At 51.9% G+C, this 18185-nt stretch overlaps 8 protein-coding genes across 8 annotated transcripts; 6 read left to right on the top strand and 2 right to left on the bottom strand.

Annotated features, from left to right (window-relative positions):
* Positions 1–206: 206 nt before the first annotated feature.
* Positions 207–1520, top strand: GUITHDRAFT_154220 (hypothetical protein; the record flags this gene model as incomplete). Its single annotated transcript, XM_005826959.1, has 5 exons — positions 207–239; positions 941–1018; positions 1087–1128; positions 1175–1217; positions 1268–1520. Coding segments are annotated over 5 exons (269 nt in total), but the record flags the coding sequence as incomplete, so codon positions are not given.
* Positions 1521–1747: 227 nt separating this feature from the next.
* GUITHDRAFT_113773 (hypothetical protein) lies at positions 1748–3414 on the bottom strand (the record flags this gene model as incomplete). The annotated part of the gene is made up of 14 exons (XM_005826960.1): positions 1748–1787; positions 1835–1891; positions 1953–2032; positions 2080–2154; positions 2199–2340; positions 2390–2448; positions 2496–2540; positions 2598–2651; positions 2819–2886; positions 2953–2965; positions 3022–3060; positions 3126–3224; positions 3272–3304; positions 3370–3414. The coding sequence occupies 14 exons, from the start codon at positions 3412–3414 to the stop codon at positions 1748–1750; spliced, it is 849 nt and encodes a 282-aa protein (XP_005827017.1).
* An 833-nt stretch (positions 3415–4247) lies between these two features.
* On the top strand, positions 4248–4535 carry GUITHDRAFT_113774 (hypothetical protein; the record flags this gene model as incomplete). The annotated part of the gene is made up of 1 exon (XM_005826961.1): positions 4248–4535. One exon carries the CDS (start codon positions 4248–4250, stop codon positions 4533–4535), a length of 288 nt encoding a protein of 95 aa, XP_005827018.1.
* Positions 4536–7382: 2847 nt separating this feature from the next.
* GUITHDRAFT_50256 (hypothetical protein) lies at positions 7383–8288 on the top strand (the record flags this gene model as incomplete). The annotated part of the gene is made up of 1 exon (XM_005826962.1): positions 7383–8288. A coding segment is annotated over one exon (906 nt), but the record flags the coding sequence as incomplete, so codon positions are not given.
* Positions 8289–11604: 3316 nt separating this feature from the next.
* GUITHDRAFT_154222 (hypothetical protein) lies at positions 11605–12972 on the top strand. The gene has a single exon (XM_005826963.1). The coding sequence runs from the start codon at positions 12184–12186 to the stop codon at positions 12937–12939; it is 756 nt and encodes a 251-aa protein (XP_005827020.1). The 5' UTR covers positions 11605–12183; the 3' UTR covers positions 12940–12972.
* Positions 12973–13628: 656 nt separating this feature from the next.
* Positions 13629–15098, top strand: GUITHDRAFT_113778 (hypothetical protein; the record flags this gene model as incomplete). The annotated part of the gene is made up of 12 exons (XM_005826964.1): positions 13629–13811; positions 13864–13895; positions 13939–14086; positions 14138–14245; positions 14291–14335; positions 14387–14428; positions 14475–14543; positions 14588–14644; positions 14691–14773; positions 14830–14887; positions 14939–14977; positions 15021–15098. The coding sequence occupies 12 exons, from the start codon at positions 13629–13631 to the stop codon at positions 15096–15098; spliced, it is 942 nt and encodes a 313-aa protein (XP_005827021.1).
* Positions 15099–15315: 217 nt separating this feature from the next.
* On the bottom strand, positions 15316–15696 carry GUITHDRAFT_113779 (hypothetical protein; the record flags this gene model as incomplete). Its single annotated transcript, XM_005826965.1, has 1 exon — positions 15316–15696. The coding sequence occupies one exon, from the start codon at positions 15694–15696 to the stop codon at positions 15316–15318; it is 381 nt and encodes a 126-aa protein (XP_005827022.1).
* Positions 15697–16149: 453 nt separating this feature from the next.
* Positions 16150–17973, top strand: GUITHDRAFT_113780 (hypothetical protein; the record flags this gene model as incomplete). The annotated part of the gene is made up of 10 exons (XM_005826966.1): positions 16150–16190; positions 16334–16373; positions 16421–16469; positions 16519–17254; positions 17311–17362; positions 17412–17446; positions 17504–17551; positions 17601–17676; positions 17719–17808; positions 17854–17973. The coding sequence occupies 10 exons, from the start codon at positions 16150–16152 to the stop codon at positions 17971–17973; spliced, it is 1287 nt and encodes a 428-aa protein (XP_005827023.1).
* Positions 17974–18185: the final 212 nt, after the last annotated feature.

Here is an 18185-nt window from a genome sequence, read left to right on the forward strand (position 1 = left end):
TTCACTTTCTTGCACATCTTCACCTCTCACTCACTTCTAACCCATCACATTCCCCTCCCCATTTTCCTCCCCCTGCCATGATCGTCGCTAGTGTGCCATTTCTCGGATCCTCGTGTCAACCGTTACCCACAAACGGATTTACAGTTACAAACCGTTGAAAATTCATTTCGTTACACTCGTAACGGGTGCGGCGCTATATCCGGCGGCAATGTTCCAGTTGCTCTACTTCTTCGGATGGAGTAAGTCGAAGATGATGCAGGAGGAGAGGAGGAGAGGAGAAGATGTAGACAGAAGAGAAACGAGGAGATCAGGAAAGCAGGAGTAACGAGGGAGCTGAAGAAAGGAGGAGAGGAGGATAGGAAGGGATAGGGGGAGGGGAGGAGTAGATGTGATAAACGAGAGATCAGGAGAGGAGGGGACAAGAGATGATGACAACTGCAGAAGTTCGTTGCCTGACCAGGTGGTTTGGCTATGAGGAGTCTAGGCTGGATCACATGAGAGTAGCTGAGGAGATATGAGATGCGACGCATGAAAATAGAGAGGGCGAGCCAAAGGGCAGGTGGTGGATGTTGGTGGCCATGAGGATGGGAGGGAAGTTTAAGGAGGGAAAAACGCAATATGAATCCTCCATACATAGAGCAGAGTGACAGGCTGGAAGACGGAGGAGAACTACCTAGGGAGAAATCGAAGAGAAATTGAGCGGATCTACCTCAGAGAAAGATAAGCAGCTTGCGGGGAACCATTAAGTGTGCATGAGAGTGAACGGGAGACTACGCAAGAGTGAAAGATAACTGGGATGAACATCGCAGAAGTAGATCAAAGCAACAATGATGAGGGAGTAATGGTAGCTGGATGGTGTTGAGATGGAGGTTGGTACATGGCAAAGAGCAAAAGAGTGAGAGGAGGTTCCTTCTGTTTGTTTTCTTGACACATCGTGTAGATTGGACTCAGAATCACAACAATGGCATGGATGGGAACAACAATGCCTGCGACACCATGAGTCACTCCGCTACCCTTGGTAAACAAGAATCGAGCGCTCCTGTGAAAGCAACAAACATTGCAACGTTTGACTTTGATGGCTCGCAGGGCAGGATGACGTCTGCCTTGGTGGTTGGCACCAGCATCACAGTATACAAAGCTCTCTCCCTTTGCATCCTCACTGACACCGTCCCAGTCTACGGCTTTGCACAGGGAGATCAGGCATACACATCCTCCAGGTCTTACAAACCATGTTAGTGATGCTCCTTGGCCTGACGGTTCTCCTCAGCACGTATGATGAAGCCGTTCAGCATTTCACGGGCATTATTGGTGCCAATGATGATGGAGGGTTCCGGTACTAGAGGGGCTAGGAGATTTCTTAACCCTCGTTGGTGCGTTGATTTGCAAAGCAAACAACTTGAGCTGATGGACTTTTAGTCGGTGGGGCAAGAGAATTTTGACTGAGAACCGTTGGACACGAAGAGTTTGAATGAGATGATGGGATGACCATGATTTGTTGTACAATGAATACCACAAAGTTGTTTGCGCGTGAGGAGTTGGGTGCTTGCCCTATGTTGACGACATTTCACACCTACCCCTGAATGTCTTGTGCCCACATAACACATGACAAAGCAGTGAGCAACGTGAGCAACAGAGTTTGTTTGAGCAGGGATTCTTGAATATCTCAGAGCGCACGCATGTAATGCCAATAGCTAAATGATTATCATTTTACAATCGATGCTAGATCGATTTGTGTAGGATTTGCCGGTCAAATCAACCCGAAGAAAGAGGAGCTGTTCCTTGTGGTCCTGCCCACGCAAGTCAAATCAGAAGGAAAAGAACTTTTGACTCTTACTGCCCATTCACTTGATCCGCCTTGACCAGGGTGTGCTGAAGGAGTCCTTCGGAATACCTGATCCATAAGTAAGAACCTTGGAACTACCATAAGGACCTGGAAGGCGGAAGTATCGTACTCGTTCAGACACTTGCGCAGTTTTGCATTCTCCATGAGAAGGCGGAGAGATTCGATGTGTAGCCTCTCCTCAACTGGGACCTGATGGATGGATCAGCCTGAACCTCTTGCAGAGGTTGCGACTTCACCTGAGCTGCCTCTTCCATTACTTTTTCAATTCGCTCGTTGCTGAGCTGGAGCAGCGATCGGATGCCGAGGGAGACCTAAAAGGAGGCGTCGGCAACTCGATCGATGCTGGGAAACGAACCTGTCCCTTGGAGCTCAGGCTCTTGATAGACGTGTTCTCCAGCTCCTTGCGCAGGTCTCGCAGTGTTCGGGTGAAATTCTCTTCAAATTCTTTTCTTCGCTGGAGGGAGTCAACGAGGTCTTCTGTCGGAACATTGTCCCCACTGTCTGAGTGTCAGCAGTACACACTGGCAGACAAATCAAGCTGTCCACCTCATCGCTCCATTCCTATTCGGACCCAACCTCTCAAGTTCCGCTCGAAGGCTCTTGACCTTCAGTCCCATGAGCTTCTAGGCGGTCAGAAGGACAGATGGCAGACCTCTTTCGCCAGGACCGCTTTCTGTGCATTGGCCTGGGCGATGACCTGAAAAAGCGCTATCAAAAGACACCAGGACATCGCGTTAAAAAAAAGAGGACAAACCTCAGCTTTTTGTGCCTCCAGGCGAGCGATCTCAATCTGAGCCTGTCTAAGGGCCTAAAGTACAACTCATCAATGTTTCCATAGCACTAAAGATGAGAATGTACATGTGAAGATTCGGAGCTCTCGCCTCCACCCGAGGCACGCAACTGAGCGACTTCTCTTCGAAGCTGTTGACATATGTCATGTGCATGCTCTCTTGGATGTGCTCTTGTCGCTGTCACCTTCACGACCTCCTGGGCAAGCAGCTGCTTGTGCAAGTTTGCGGAAGATGCACTATCATCCCCCGTGTCTGCAACAAGTATGGCTGTCAATTTGATCTGCAATCTTCAGGCATCCACATAGAGAAGTTCGTTACCCTGGGTCGACATCTACGGGAACGCACGTCAGAAACTTTCAGCCTCCCAACGGTCACTGTTGTACTCACCGGACCACTGTCTCCGTCTAATACAAGGAAGTAATCACCCTTCATGAGCAATATTCAGCGGGCAGAACTCTATGACAAAATTCGGAAAAGCATGTCGCACTTACCCTCTGACCAGTGAAGACGACTTTCTCCTCCTGCCCGTTGTCCCACCTCACAGAGCAATATCCACCATTGGCATGTACAGCAATCACAGTCCCTTGGCCCTTCATCATTGTCATTTTCTTTCCTTCCCTGCTATTGCCAGCCTCACCTTGTCTTTGAACTGCGATGCCATTTTTACACGCTGCATTCAAGTCAAAACTTCCCCACTGGTGGATCAAACCAGTCATTTCGCCGGACAACACTCACCTGGCCAACGGTTGGAGTGACATCCTTCCCGAGAAGCACTTCCATGTCTGCAAGAGAGATCAGTGCTTTGTGGATAAAGGTTACACAGGAAATCGTCAACACATATGAACTCGTATAACACCTAGTTCGCCTAGAACTCGCCGCACACTCCTTATTCTCTACCCTCATGGTCTGTCTCTTCAATCGCTCTAAGTTTCACTCCTTCCTTCTCGACCTGCTTTCTAAGATAGCCTCTTGTAACCCCACCCCTTCCCTTCTTTGTTCTGTGCTCCGATGTCAAAACGTACTGTACCTTCCATATGAGGCCTCATTGAACGGTATCTCAGTGGACACAAATTCTCATGCTGGGACATGAATCTCACGCATCCTCCTAATCGAATCTCTTTTTCCTCCCTCTCCTTCCTTGTTCGCGCCATCGCCATCACTCTCCTCCCCATCTCCTCCCCTCCTCTGTCGCCATACCGAAGAGCCGCGGGTCAAGCTTCTTTTAGGCTCTGAGGCGCACCCTTATTTATTTCTGTTGCTTTTTGTAACTGTTGATGTGCGAATGGATCAAAGCTGCGATGTCTGAAACAGGCTGATCTGCATCGATCAGATGGAGAGAGCCAGCCCTAGAGCCACTCACTTCAAGTTTTCTGGAATTTCTGGAAAGCTTCATCCTCATGCAGGCCGTGCAGGAGGGACAGGTATTCCGGGCCCAAGCTTCCGAAGTTTCTTCGTGGCGAGCCCTCTCCGAGGCTTGACCCTCAGGAGTGCGGTCTCTGGCTGTGCCTGCAGGTAGATGAGGATATCCGCTGCATCCCTGCTCTGGGTTCTTTGGTAGTATTCCTGCAGTATGGAGTACTGCTGTTGGCTGATATTGCCCTGGGGCCTCCGAGATGACTCGGAACTCCGAATCGGGAGACCTTTCGAGTATTAAGAAGCAAGGAAATCCAGGTCAAGATGGGTATAAACTACTTGTTATGAATGTTGCTGCTATGGTTACTTGCCCTCCCACCAAGCTGTTTGGCTCGAACAAGGAAAAGAAAAACGTACACTGTGATGTTACGGACGCCCTCAACCAAGATCCTCTTTTCGATGGCTGTTTGAAGGAGAGTAATACGCGAGAGAAGTTCCAAGATGCTATCAAAGAGGCCAACTCCATTATACAAAAAGGCGAGGAGTGACACATCAAACGTGCTCAAAACGGCGGTGATGCGATGAGGGAACTCGATGAATTGTACTTACAACTTTCGCGTATTAAACGTCGCTGGGAACAGAAATGTGATCAACAACGGGCTATGGCAAACGCTGAGGAAGAGGATACCAATACTCGGTTGCAAGCAGTCATGAACACAGTCCAGAAGCGTGTCAGCATAAATATGCCTCAGTTCGATTATGTAACAGCCAGTGAAAATGCTGCTGATGCCTTCAAGTCAGCAGACAGCGGAAGTCCAGGTACGTCGTCACAAATTCCAGGTACGTCGTCACAAAAGGGAAACGCAAGTCGTCTTGACAAAATCATCATGGCATGGTCAGATCATATCCAAGTTGTGTGACCAGACCTACCAAAGCTTAACATTGAGGGTACATGGTAGACCATAGGCAATTGACGGTGCACCCGGGTACATGGTAGACCATAGGCAATTGACGGTGTACCCTCAAGATGATGAAGACCATGTTCATCTTTGATAGCCTCTAGAATCTGAAAGAAATGCTCCTTTCTGAATCGAAATTGTTCCAGGAACTCTTCACCAGTGAAAACTTCCATCGATTTAAACGCTCCATGTGATCGTGATCGCATGCGAGGGACAGAAAGCAGACGGACACCATGTCGAACTACGAGATACAGGGCTACACACGTCTGTGCGACGCAATTGAAGTACATGACAGATGAGTATTTGTAGAATCTTGTACGAAGTCTGTTGAACAAGAACTTTCTCACTGTGATAAAAGTAGGTACGTTTGACAGAAACACGGGGTGTATCGCGATGCAATGGCATACTTGTGGTGAGCGTGCGCCCTGTATGAGCACAGCACGCAGGAACGCGAGGAGGGGCACAGTCAAGGCAGGAGGTCAGGATGGGGGGTTGAGGGAGAAATTACAATAGGGGGCTCAATTGCATCTATCGTCACATGATGAAGATTTCAAGCACTCAACAAGTTATCAGATCAACTTTTTGTATCTTGAATGAGGTGAAAAGTTATTCAAGATGTACCTTCAAAGCTGGGATGTCCTGCAGATGGAGCTAAATTGGAGACAGACTTGGCATGTATCAAGCAATGCTCGGCTAGTTCAAGCCTCTATCTGTTAGAAAGTCGAATACCTGTGCTTGTCATACTTGCACCATCTTTACAGCGCTATCTGTATCCAAGGCATCACAAAAACCTGGAAGGAAAGATCCCTTACAGCATGCTTTCCATCCTTAGTCAGTATTGATGGAAAAACTCACCAAGCTGATGGAGAACAGAGCAATTCTCACAGAGCTGAATCAGTTCCAACGTTGCGACCGCCGACTCGAAAGCCGCAGCGCCTGCAACAATGCTTGCTTGACCCCTTGGCCTCCGCTTGGCCTCTACGACCCTCGAGTGAGATGACAGAAGATACCGCACTCTGGTACAACAGTGATCGCCTTTGATCCATCAGCATGTAAGCATGATACCTCAGCTGTGCTTTCAAGCTTGCTCCTGCCGCATCAAAGGTGCCTTCATCGAGTACCTTTGAGCGCATCCTCGCACATCACCTTCAAGGATGATACCTGACGACCGCCTATCTTCGTTTGTCATGAGCAACACACATCATGGCTCTTGCTCCTACCAACCATCTATACTTGTCATACCAAGGATGATCTAGGGCTATCGTCACCTATAGCGATCATCGTACTCGACCGCTGTCATCATTAAAGATGACATGAAAGGTTTATCTTGTTTGTTCCCTTGCTGACATTGCTCGTTGTGGATAGATATGTTCTACCTCAACTGGTGGATCAGGGTTCTTTTCTACCCTTCTGTCCCTCCACCACGGATCCCCGCTGATCTTCTCTATCGCCTCTAGCACGAATAGGGTTGATCTATCCTTCTTCCTTTGTAATCAAATCCCGAATAAACCTTTCCTTATTCCCCTTCCTACCGTTCTTCATCACCTCCAGAACTCTCTTCATTCCTTCATCGTTTCAGTCCTTTCCTCTCCACCAAAGTGCTACTTCGTTGTTCCGTACATTATTCCTCTGTCTGAATCAGAGCTCATAACAGTCAGTCTTGCTGTGCTCATCAAAGTTGTCTCTTCTGCGCTCAGCGATTGCTTCCTGTTTTAGGGCAAGCTAAGGTTCACGGTTTTAGAGGGATTTTAGTTTTAAAGGTCAACCAAAAAGCCCCTCTCTCTCTCTGTCTCTCTCCCTCTCCCTCTCCCTCTCCCTCTCCCTCTCCCTCTCCCTCTCTCTCCCTCCCTCTCTCCCTCTCTCCCTCTCTCCCTCCCTCTCTCTCTCTCTCCCTCTCCCTCTCCCTCTCCCTCTCTCTGGAACCCATGTTGACAGGAAGATGAAAACCGTTGAAACACGGTTGACTGTTGACACTTCAAATTTGTACCATTTTTTTTACAACCCAGTCCCGAGCAAACCTGGGAGTCCTGACCACCCTGACCATCTAGGCAAGCACCATAGTAGTTCCACCCCCGTGGGCAAGCACCTTAAGAGGATGGGAGAGGGTGGGGTGTGTCGAGTAAAAGCCCTCACCTCCCTGCCCATCCAGGGATCCAGCAGGCAAGCACAAGTGGAAGGGAGAGGGTGGGGGTGTGTAGAGCAATAGCCTGAAAGCCCTGACCACCCTGCCCTTTGAGTGAAGTGTTCTGCCATCCAGCAGGCAAGCACAAGAGGATGGCATGGCCTCGGGACCTCATGATGCTCATGGCGGTGGTGTGGATGGCTATCCCGATGGCATACGGCGCGAGCAGCGTGAATTGCGGAGGGTGCACTTTCCGGGTTTCAGACGAGGGGCTGCTGACGAGGGAGGGCAGCTGCGAGAGCGATTGTGAAACTCTGAATCTATATTCTCAAGGCATCACAAATATGACGAAAGGAGTGTTCTCCGGGCTGCAGGGGCTGCAGAGTCTATCTCTTGGCGCCAACGAGCTGACGAGCCTCCCTGAGGGGGTGTTTTCTGGTCTAGAGGGGCTGCAGTATCTAGATCTTTCCGGCAACGAGCTGACGAGCCTCCCTGAGGGAGTGTTCTCCGGGCTGTCAGGGCTGCAGGGTCTATCTCTTGGCAACGTGCTGACGAGCCTCCCTGAGGGGGTGTTCTCCGAGCTGTCAGGACTGCAGTGGCTAAATCTTTGGAACACCCAGCTGACGAGCCTCCCTGAGGGAGTGTTCTCCGGGCTGCAGGGGCTGCAGGGTCTATCTCTCGTCGGCAACGTGCTGACGAGCCTCCCTGAGGGGGTGTTCTCCGGGCTGTCAGGACTGCAGTGGCTAGAGCTTTGGGACACCCAGCTGACGAGCCTCCCAGTAGGAGTGTTCTCCGGGCTGTCAGGGCTGCAGGGTCTATATCTCGGCGGCAACGAGCTGACGAGCCTCCCTGAGGGGGTGTTCTCCGGGCTGTCAGGACTGCGGTCGCTAGAGCTTTCTCACAACCAGCTGACGAGCCTCCCTGAGGGGGTGTTCTCCGGGCTGTCAGGGCTGCAGGGTCTATATCTTTCTCACACCCAGCTGACGAGCCTCCCTGAGGGGGTATTCTCCGGGCTGTCAGGACTGAAGTATCTATATCTTTCTCACAACCAGCTGACGAGCCTCCCTGAGGGGGTGTTCTCCGGGCTGTCAGGACTGCAGTATCTAGATCTTCAGTACAACCAGTTAACATGCATTCCCTCCCAAGCCTTTTCTGATTCAAATGATCTCATCAATGTATGGCTGCAAAACAATCACTTGACTTGCTACCACGCATCATGGCCGCCATCTGTGCAGCTGGATGCGTGGCTTGGGACTTGCCAGGACGAAACGGAATGTGATAACCGAGGGGAGATGATGGTTAGCAGCTCTTCTACCACCCCCCCGGAGACGACCCCAGTGGGAGAAGGAGATCTCAGCACGACTTCTACCATCCCGGAGACGACCCCTGTCTCTTCTTTGGACGTCACTCTCGCAGACTCGGAATGCACCCTGAACGCGACCTGGGAGCACATAATCGAGCATGAGACGGAGCCTTCACAACCCACCCGGGACTACTTCATCACAGGTCGTGCTTTGGGAGTCTCTCAGTGGGGAGCGGTGACGGAATTGGGTAGGTGGGCTCGGCAGGCTGAGGTTGGTCGGAGTGGAAGAGGTGTGGGTGTGCCAGTACGGCCATCCCTGCTGTCTCGGGCATGGTCGGTCTTCGGGTGCTATGGTTTGATAGTTTTTTCCTGGTGGTTTTTGGTGGTTGACTGACGGGATGAGGCAGGACTCGGACTCAGGGGACGAGGAGGTGCGGGCCTTTTGTTTTGTCTACGACGAGATCAGGTTTGTGTGCGTGCCTGCAGTGTTGATGAGTGTTTTTGACTTGTGTTTGTATCCAGGGAGACTTTCAAGCCCTGGGGGCTCCTGTCGGAGCTCGAGTTATCCTCGCTGCGCAACTACAACTGAGTGGAGACGTGTTTGTAGAGCGCGCTCACCAGGGCAAGGCAGTTTTGATGGTTGATAACTATTTTGATTTGAATTTGTACAAATCTCAGGGAGCCTAACTTTCAAGCCCTGGGGGCTCCTGTCGGAGCTCAAGTTGTCCTCGATGCGCTAGTAGAATCTGGTCTTCAGAGAACACCCACATTAAGTACTGTGGAGCATCACAGGGCGAATGCTGTTTCAAAAACAGAGCTGTCACAAACTTTGGAGGAGATCAGATCTTGGCATCGCTACGCGGTGCCACGCCCCGAGTCCCCAACGTCCACAGTGCACGGATCATCCCAAGAGCAGGATTTTTAAATAGCCATTTGTAAACAAAAATCGCTCTGAAACATTCTTCAGAAAAATTCGCTTTGAAACAGAAATAGCGTTCTGTAGAAGGGCTAGAAGCTCTCAATTGTTGACAGGCTCCCACTGATCTTTGGGGGACCTGAGGTGTATGAGATGATTGAATACTATTCTTTGCTATAAATGAATCCACATTCCTCGTTTTCCCTGAAATGCATGAGTGGATCCCGCTCGCGGTGCATCAGATCTGGCTAGGGAACAGCAGTATTCCACAGCAGGTTCACGAGAATATTGTTTTATGCCGTAGTATCAACAGCGAGCTCAATTTCACCCAATGGAGGGACAGGCACTATTCGGGGGTATTTGAGGTCTACCAGCAGAGGCTGAACAACAGCGTCCATGATTTGAAGGATCTGATTGTGAGGAGGTCGGACGTTGCCAGGTACGCGATCCTCCACCACTTGGGCGGGAGTTATTTTGACGTCGACTTCGCGTGCAAGAGGAGCATGCATCCCTTGGTGCAGTATCCATTCTTCTACACCGAGTTTGGTTGGATCACTGGAGCCTGATGCTTGGGAACAGGACTCCGAATGGGATGTTTGGGTCCATGCCCAGGCATGGGAAACTGAGGAGTGCGCTTGACATGATCTCGGCTGGCAACGTGACGGAGACCTGGACTGGGACTGGGACCAGGCTCTTCTACAACCCGATCCATTCGGGGAATGCCTCCGACGCTGTGCTGATCCCGAGGGGGTACATGCATCCCTGCGAGACCTATGAGATCAAGATGCTGTGTGACACTTCGGAGGCGTACCTGGTGCATCTCGGGATGGAGAGCAGGAGGTCGTGGCTACAGACTTTGCTGTGGGTGGTGGTCCCCGCGTTTCTTTCGTACTTTGTTTTTGTGCTGCTGTTGGTGTATGTGTTGGTCAGGGTGCTGAAGTGCTTCATGGGCATCAGGGCAGGGTACAAGCATGGGTATGCTTTGGTTTTGAGGGAGGGGGAGGAAATCGAGGGTGTAGAACGGCAGAGTATGGAATAGGTGAGAGGGTGAGAGGAGCATGTTTCCTCTGTCTATATCAGAGGAAACTATATCAGAGTCTATATCAGAGGAAACATGCTGTTCTTGGGTGCATAAGAAGTAGTGGGCTTTTGAGTCGAAGGGATTTAGAAGCCTAGGGCTCGGAATGCGACTCAGGACGATGTTTTGAAAGCAGTCCAGATTTTGAAGAATGTCTCGGGCAAGGCACCTTTGGAAGCAAGTGGGCGTTCGGCCGGTCAGGTCATGGGAGGGGTGAAGTATCACTTCCTGATCTTGTCGAGCCAGGGCGCTGCCGAGAAGTACAGCTCGAACAGCGACTCGGTGAGGTGCTATGCGCTGCAGCGGGGGTACTCTGCTCAGGTTCTTGATGTGAAAGACCCCCGGTGCGGTGAGGTGGACGGTTTTTTCTTCAAAAGGGTGTGTGTGGCATACTACTACATACAGGATGTGGGAGAGGGCGACTACATCGTTTCGCTCGACGGGGACAGCGAGGTTGTGAATCCCCGGGCACTGCATAGAGGAGTGGACCTCCAGTGGGAAGGACTTTTACTTCTACCACCGTTTCCACAACGAGGTGGCAGCGCAGTACATCGCGAGGAACAGTGAGTACGGGAGGCGGTTCCTGTTTGACTGGTTCAATCTGCACCACAAGAGGAATTCGATCCACGGGTATTCGCGCATGAACGCGGACAATGGGGCTCTGCACTGGCTTCTTGGGGAGAGGATCCTGGGCGGTCTGCCTGGAGATTGCAGGAGGCTGGGGATGGAGGGCCTGAACTACTACAAGTTCGTCGGGTGCGTGCAGCGGGGGCTGGGGAGGTCCTGTGGGAGGCCCGAGTGGGGTCACATTCATGTGTATCCGCATGGTCTTGGGGTGGGTCTACGATGGCTGAGTTGTCGGGTTCAAGTGGTCCAGCAGCACCTTCATGCACCACGCGATGAAGGTCTCTCCTCTGCAGTCGAATGAGTCCGGGAGGGGGAACCACGGGAGGATCATGCCTAGGAGGGAGTCTGGCGAGGGGATGATGGGCCTGGTGGATGACTACTACGTGGAGGAGGGAGAGCTCCAGGGTCTGCTGGGGTCGGCTGCCAGGAGGATGAGGTCTCATCGGGAGAAACTTGGTTTGGACCCGGGTTCCTGTGTGTTGAGGTTGGTATGATGATTTTTTTTGTAATGAGAGTTGTTATTTGAAAATTGGTTTTCTTCAAAACTATTTCTAAAAGTTTGGTGTTGATTGTTCCCTTTGTAATCCCAGCTTGATCATTTATGTTCTTTTTGTGTGATCAGTATATATTGCATGAGCTTCAATATTAGATGCTAAGGAAAAAGAGCGCGACGATGAATGCGATCATGAGCAAAACATCACTGTGTGCAGGCTGCCTATTTTCCATCTTGTTGACTGTCAGGTGCACCGAGCTCTGCCCGCACGGGACCTTTGCGGACGCGGTGACGGGCATGCCGATCAACCTGCTGGGGGGCTGCGTCTTTGCCCTGATCCAACCAAGGCGGGCCCTGGTTGATCGTGGAGTGCCGCAATACCTGGACCCCAGTGACCTGGAGGACGCACGTTTGCACAATTCGATCCCATCTCCAGCGCTCTTTCAACTCGCGGGCGCCAACCTCCTTTTCTCCCCCCCCAGCGTTCAGTCACAGGACGGCTGATGCAGACTTTTCCCCCTCACCTTGAGTGGCGGGCGCACTTATCTCAGGTTCAGGCAGCTCTCCTCCGGGCTCATGGCAGCTACACGGTGGAGCTCTATCCCCCCGAGGCAGCGAGTCAGTCTTCTACCCCGTTCCCCCTGGAGCCCCTCCTTCGGAAGACTCAAAACCCACAGCGGCGCTTGCAATACTCTCTGATGGAGGCCACCAACGTTCACCCTTCCAACCAGTGTCCCATCCACCTCGCACGAGGGGTCGATCGCTTCCTGCATGGGCTACCCCCGGCTAAGCTGCCTCCCACCTGTGATCGTTGTGCTACAGCTCTAGATGCATCGGCGGGAAGCAGTGTCTCTCATTTGGCCAATTGTCGTCATCGCGCTGCTCTATGGACCACCGCACATGAGCAGTGTACTGTGGTTCTTCGCGACATTTGTGTGGAAGCTGGTATCGTCACGAAGCTCCATCAACAGGGACTGCGACACACCCGGACCCTTGTTCCTCAGCATGGCCCCACCAACCGACACATGGGCGACCTTTGGCACCCTGGCCTCTCCACCCACACCTGGAATGGGCTGGTTCTGGACTTCACGATGACTCATCCCTACAACAGCAGCGGCAGCCCCGTCGGACTTTCTGTGCTCTCCGGCCCCGCCCAACAGAAGATTTCCGATCATCGCGCAAGTTATGGCACCCATCACCCACCGAAGGCCTTTCTTCCCTTCACTGAAGGTACGGATGGTCTTCTTCATGCTGACGCTTTGCGGTTTCTCTGGTACCTGGCGGATCACCATGGAGCTACGCTGACAGCGGAGTGGGATGGATGCGCTCAGGAGGCGGTGTATGGGGACCCTGGCTTTCATCGTTTGCGTGCTCGTCTGTTTCGGCAGTATCGCTCTCGTATGGGTCTTGCCGTCCTCCTCGCAGGGGCCTTGCGCTACTGCTCTTTGTCCTGATCCTTGTTCCCCTGCTTGTCGTGCATGCCGTCGCTTGCGTGGTTGGTGTAGCGGTTTTCGCTGCCTCCTTCGTTTCCTAGTATTTTATTGAGGCGGGTTTTAAGGCTTTATCCTCCCCCTCCTTTGTTTGCTCCGGTTTGCCCTTCTTTTTCAGTCAATAAAAAAGGAATTTGTTCAGCAGCAGCCATCTATGGGTTTGTGAACGATTCGGAGGGGAAGGAGGGGGAAGGGAGGGGAAGCAGAGAACGGGGAAAATAACTTAGTAACAACGTAGGGAAGAAATTAAAGGAACAATCATGGGAATGGAGAGGAGAGGATTGTGATGAGTTGGAGAGGGTAGCTAAGGGATACAAAGACTATTGGGTCTGAAGTACGAGGGATGGTACTGCTAAAGATCTCGAGCGACAACCCGGAAAACTTTACCGGCATTGTAGTTGAACGCTGCAACAGGAAAGATGGAAGACGGAGAAGGATGGGCGTGGCTGAAGGACAAGTCCAGGTGAGTTCCAGTTAGAATGAATATCAGGTTGCACCTGAATTTATCGTGTAGAGGAAATTCTGCCTCATCGCCAATTCCAACCCCCTTCCGATCATTGTCACCAACATCAGCTCCAGTGCCCTCCATGTCACCGCCACCACTACCAGGTCCGTCGCCAGCAGCTCGAGCAGCTGCCGCCAAAGTATCGGGCATGGTGAACCGAGACAAGCTCGAGCGAAGCATCGAATACAAGGAGATACTGCCCAAGGCTGTGACACAAGCTTCTGAAAGCAAGAAGGATCCTCGTCAAGAGATATTGCACCTCTCAAGGCAAGTGACTCGTTATGCCTCTATGTTGGAGAGGAGTGTTCAAGACTTGGGTGAAACGCAAGTGGTGAGCAAATGGAAATACCATTCTGGATCTGCATCTGAATGTCAAGGGACAGGTTCAAGGAGGCGCTTCGGGGAAGAAGGAAAGGTGGGAGGTGCTGGGCTCGTTTGCCTTGATGATCCTTCCACAGGGGATCGCTCAAGATGAACGACCTTGTCCAGTTCGGGTTACAGTCGATACCCCTCCGTGCTGTGATCCAAGTAGTTGGGCATTTCCTTTTGCAGAAAGAAAGGCATTGCTTGATCAACTTAGCAAGTGTGTCACACAGTGTGAGAGACGTAAGTCGATGACTGGCTTGACTGAGATGGCGCTGAATGCCTCTCCCGCAGCATCTTGTTCCGCTGTTGATCCTATACAAATGGGAAAAACTGCAGACCGCAAAACAGATGGCAGAGGCGGTGAATATGGATGCCATAACATCTACGCAAGTCCCTCAGGTAAGATAGAATATGCCGGCCTGGAGGGTGATGGATACCTAGCAGGGGCTTCGTGCAGCAGTTTCGAGTGGAGTGACGGCTGTGACAAAGGTCAAGCTTGGCATTTCTCAACTACGAATGCAATGCTGACCATCAAGCCAGGGGCTGATGTCAATTAGGATTGGTGAGCATGCGTCGCTCCAGGTGATTGTGTTCCACGTGTGGTATGATGGTTCTGACTTTCATCAAGACAAAAGTGGAGGAGCTTGAAGATCTTGTTAACGGTCTCAAGAAAGAGAGAGAGCAGCTCTACGCACAGGTCAGGAGTGCCATGCGGGTTTTCAGCCACTGAGGATTGCAAAGATACAAGCAGATGCATTGATTAAGAAATTTCAAGATCAGAAAATCAAGGATTTAGAGGTAGGAGGCTTTTCAAAGGTTGTGAGATTCCAAGTTGTGTTGCCAGAATACAAAGAAGGATCCTTCCCTGCAAGCTTCAGAATCGACGATGAGAGCGCAGGAGCTCGAGAAATCTTGTGAAGAGCTGAGGTTATACTTACTTGTTCCGTCCCCCCAACGCAATTCCGCGCTCAACGTTCCAACAGGAATCAGCTGGCGGAGTCGGAGAGACAGCTGCAAGAGGAGAGAGCGAAGCGGAAGCAGGTGGCCCCTGATAGCTTCCAAGGGTCCGATCATCTCCTGACGTTGATGTAGGAGGAAGAGCATTTCCAGCGGGCAAAGAAGGTTATTGCGGTCAGCGACATGTAGCAAGTGATGACTCTAGCTGCACTTGCAGGTACTTGCGGCCGAGGTGCACAAGCTGAGGCAGCAGGTCGGTCTGAATGGAAACGGGAATGGAAGCGCCTCCAAGTAGTAAAGCATTCTTCCTTATTATGATCCGCTTCCCTTCACACCTTCTCGATTCGCACGCAACGTGTTGGCTCGGAAAGCACAACGGGACGGAGGTGTCCGTCTCTGCCATCACATTCATTCCTATCTTCAATCTTACTTGTGCTATGAACTTGTTTGTTACTACAACGCCTCGAGCAGGCTCGAGAGCGACACGGCGGGCAGCTGCGAGATTGTTCTCATCACGTCGGCTCCTGCCTCTTGTCCCATATCCTTTCTGCTAGCTGGAACAGCAGAATGATACCCACAACAGCGCCCACGAACGTCAAGAGGAACATCCAGGGAGGAACGCCCTCGAAGGCCGAAGGCTTCTGCACTGCTAGCATGCGTCTGGGCGGGACCTTGACAAAATGCTCTGCAGGCCGCAACCATTCAATGCCGTCCAAGGGAACGCCAGCATGCATGTTTCTTGCCGTCTCGAACGATCGAGCAGTCACCAGAGGAGGACCCTTCTGGACGTACACGTACTGCAACGTGGGACGATCTGGTTGACTTCTATGATATTCTATGGGGACATCTTCTGTTTCAAACAGCGTCAGGAAAGGGAGGGGGCCTCGTAGCATTTCGCCTTGCCTGTGTTTTGCTGCCTCGAGTCTACTGCTCCCGCGAACAGAACCAGGACCAATAGAACGTTGGGGAGCCAACTTCGACAACAGCCTGCTAGGATACGAAACACATGTCAGCTGCCATGTTCACGTTCTCGGAGACACGGAAGAACAGCAACTCATTCACGAGTTCCACGCAAGTATTACGAAGTCTGCTAAACACGCAACATGGACATGGCAGAGTCTGCTCCTTCGCATCTACATGATCGCCCCTCCACGCTCACAACCGCCTCACCTGCTGCCATGGCGCCCCTTCGCTGGGTTTAGTTCAGCAACCTAATCATCGATACCGGCCCGGGCCCCGGCGTCACTGGCTGGTTGACCAATAATTATAATCGTCCTTTTTGAAATTTTCCCGCCGCCATGGCGGGCGTAGGGTTCGGCGGCCGGGCAAGGTAGGCTGATTCGGCCATGCTGGTGGTGGATGGGTTGCCGCAGTCCTGCGCTTTAGTGTGAGAGATGGAAATCTTGTCTTGTGATTCAAGTACGAGCGAATAATGCAGTTGTGTGTGCATGGAATGGATTGGAGGCGGTTTCGTCCAATTTCAGATATTGGTCTTCGGCTCTATCACTGACAGTTTGGTCATCGGAGCAGGGAGATGCCCATCTTCTTTCCTCTCTTGTTTTTGATGACGGTGATACGTCTGATGGCTGAAAGGAAGCGTGCTGAACTGTTTGGCAGGTGGTCTTTCTTCCAACCTCCCGATCTCTCGAGTCTCAGAGGACGCAGGGTGAAGGATGTTTGCAGCAGTTAGATGGTGATCCTTATTTCGTGATCAGGTTGCATGTCGTTCATTCCCGTCAAGCATTTACTCCCCGGACACGACCGATCCTCAAAGTCGGCTGTCAACTCACGACGAGTCGGATGCAGATCGCTGCAGTCTAACGATGGGCAGGATGAGGTTGACAGCGCCGCGCAATGGCAGGGTGGAGACGAGAGGCGAAGAGCGATGCAAGAGAAGCTGGCGAAGTGGAAGGAGGAGGCCGAGCTTGCTCGCCTCCGTGATCCCGACAGCGCTGTGACGAGGGCAGCAAAGATGTTTGAGAACGGCGAGAACGAGTTCCTCTCCAACACTTCCCCTCGGGGGATGGCTGTGAACAGGATGGTGAAGCTGAAGGATACCGAGCGGAGGTATGAGATCTCGTCTGATTTGCGGAAGAAGAGGCTGGAGGAGCTGAGCACGGCCGGCTCAAAGCTGCAGGACAAGAAGAGTGAGACGCAGGAGCAGTTCGAGCAGTTTGCGCAGACCTACGACTCCCCAACAGACATTGACGAGCTTGAAAGAGAAGCCATGGATCGCAGGCCAACCACCAAGATCACGTCGAAGCTGGAGGTATGGCGCAAGGCAGCAGAGGATGCGCGATCCAAGGATGTCCGAAGGCTCCTCTTCGATCTGCTCACTGGGACCTTCTACGGGGTGGCTTACGTGATTGGATGGATCTTGAGGAAGCCAATCAATTTGTCGCCAAGAGCAGGGACGCCCAAAGTTGTCGACCCAGGCGAACTTCTTGAAATGTGAGAGAGCTTCAGAGCAGTTCTGCCTGTTCCTTTTTCACTATTTGATGTGTCAGGAGGATGAATATGAGAGGCAGCGCCGATTACTATCAAACGATGGCCGATGAGGTTTGCCTTGCTCTCTCTTTCGTGTTTTTCGTCATAACCTCGTGTGCAGGAAAGCGTCTTCCTTCAGAACAAACTGAAATCAAAGTAGAGCCCGTGTTCTCCCTTTTCATGACGCTCCCTGACGCTCCGCATCCGAATCAGCTGGGGAAAGAAGAGTCAGAAAGGCTCGTCTCTTCAGCTCAAGAACAAGTGATGCATCCTGTGAAAATTCTGCAGCAAGTGAACTCCTGCCATGCAGGGTCATCGCTCTCATCTCCGAGGACGACGGGCAGGCCCTCGAAGAGCTGCTGAGAGACTCGGTCGACTCCCCTCAGGTGGAGCGATTCTGTGCCTGCAGCGGGATGACGCGCTGCTAGGACTATCAGACTATGCTGGGCTTTAGTGATTCGCCCTCCTTCCTCCCCCTGGCCATCGCGATCAAGCAGAATCGGCCTTATGCATTGGAGGTGAGCATGTTTCTGTCGAGGGGAGGGAGGTTGACGGCAGGACAGGTTCTCTTGAAGGCAGGGAGCAACATGAAGGCTGTGGATGAGGCGGGTCGCTCCATGCTCGAGCTGGCTCGGGAGGTGGGGAATGCGGAGATGGAGAAGCTTGTCAGCGAGTACATGTAGGAGGGAGGATTGAGCTCTCCCCTTTATGTCTATGTGCATTGAAATTTTTGTCATTTATCGCATGATGCCTGGCATCGCTAAAGTTTTCCTCCTCCGCTCTCGCAAGTCGTCAAGCAGCTTCATGGAAGGAAGTTCTCCTGGTGGGAACCCTTGCTCTGCCAATCAGCATGCAAACAATGCTCATTCTCCCTCTCCCTCCCTCCTCCCCCCCC

This window comes from Guillardia theta (genome assembly GCF_000315625.1).
Source record: "Guillardia theta CCMP2712 unplaced genomic scaffold GUITHscaffold_70, whole genome shotgun sequence".
In the NCBI taxonomy this organism is placed as follows: Eukaryota; class Cryptophyceae; order Pyrenomonadales; family Geminigeraceae; genus Guillardia; species Guillardia theta.

What these genes read in the sequence shown, in the direction of transcription:
- GUITHDRAFT_154222 (XM_005826963.1), top strand. Translation starts at nt 12,184, where the DNA reads ATGGAGGCCACCAACGTTCACCCTTCCAACCAGTGTCCCATCCACCTC.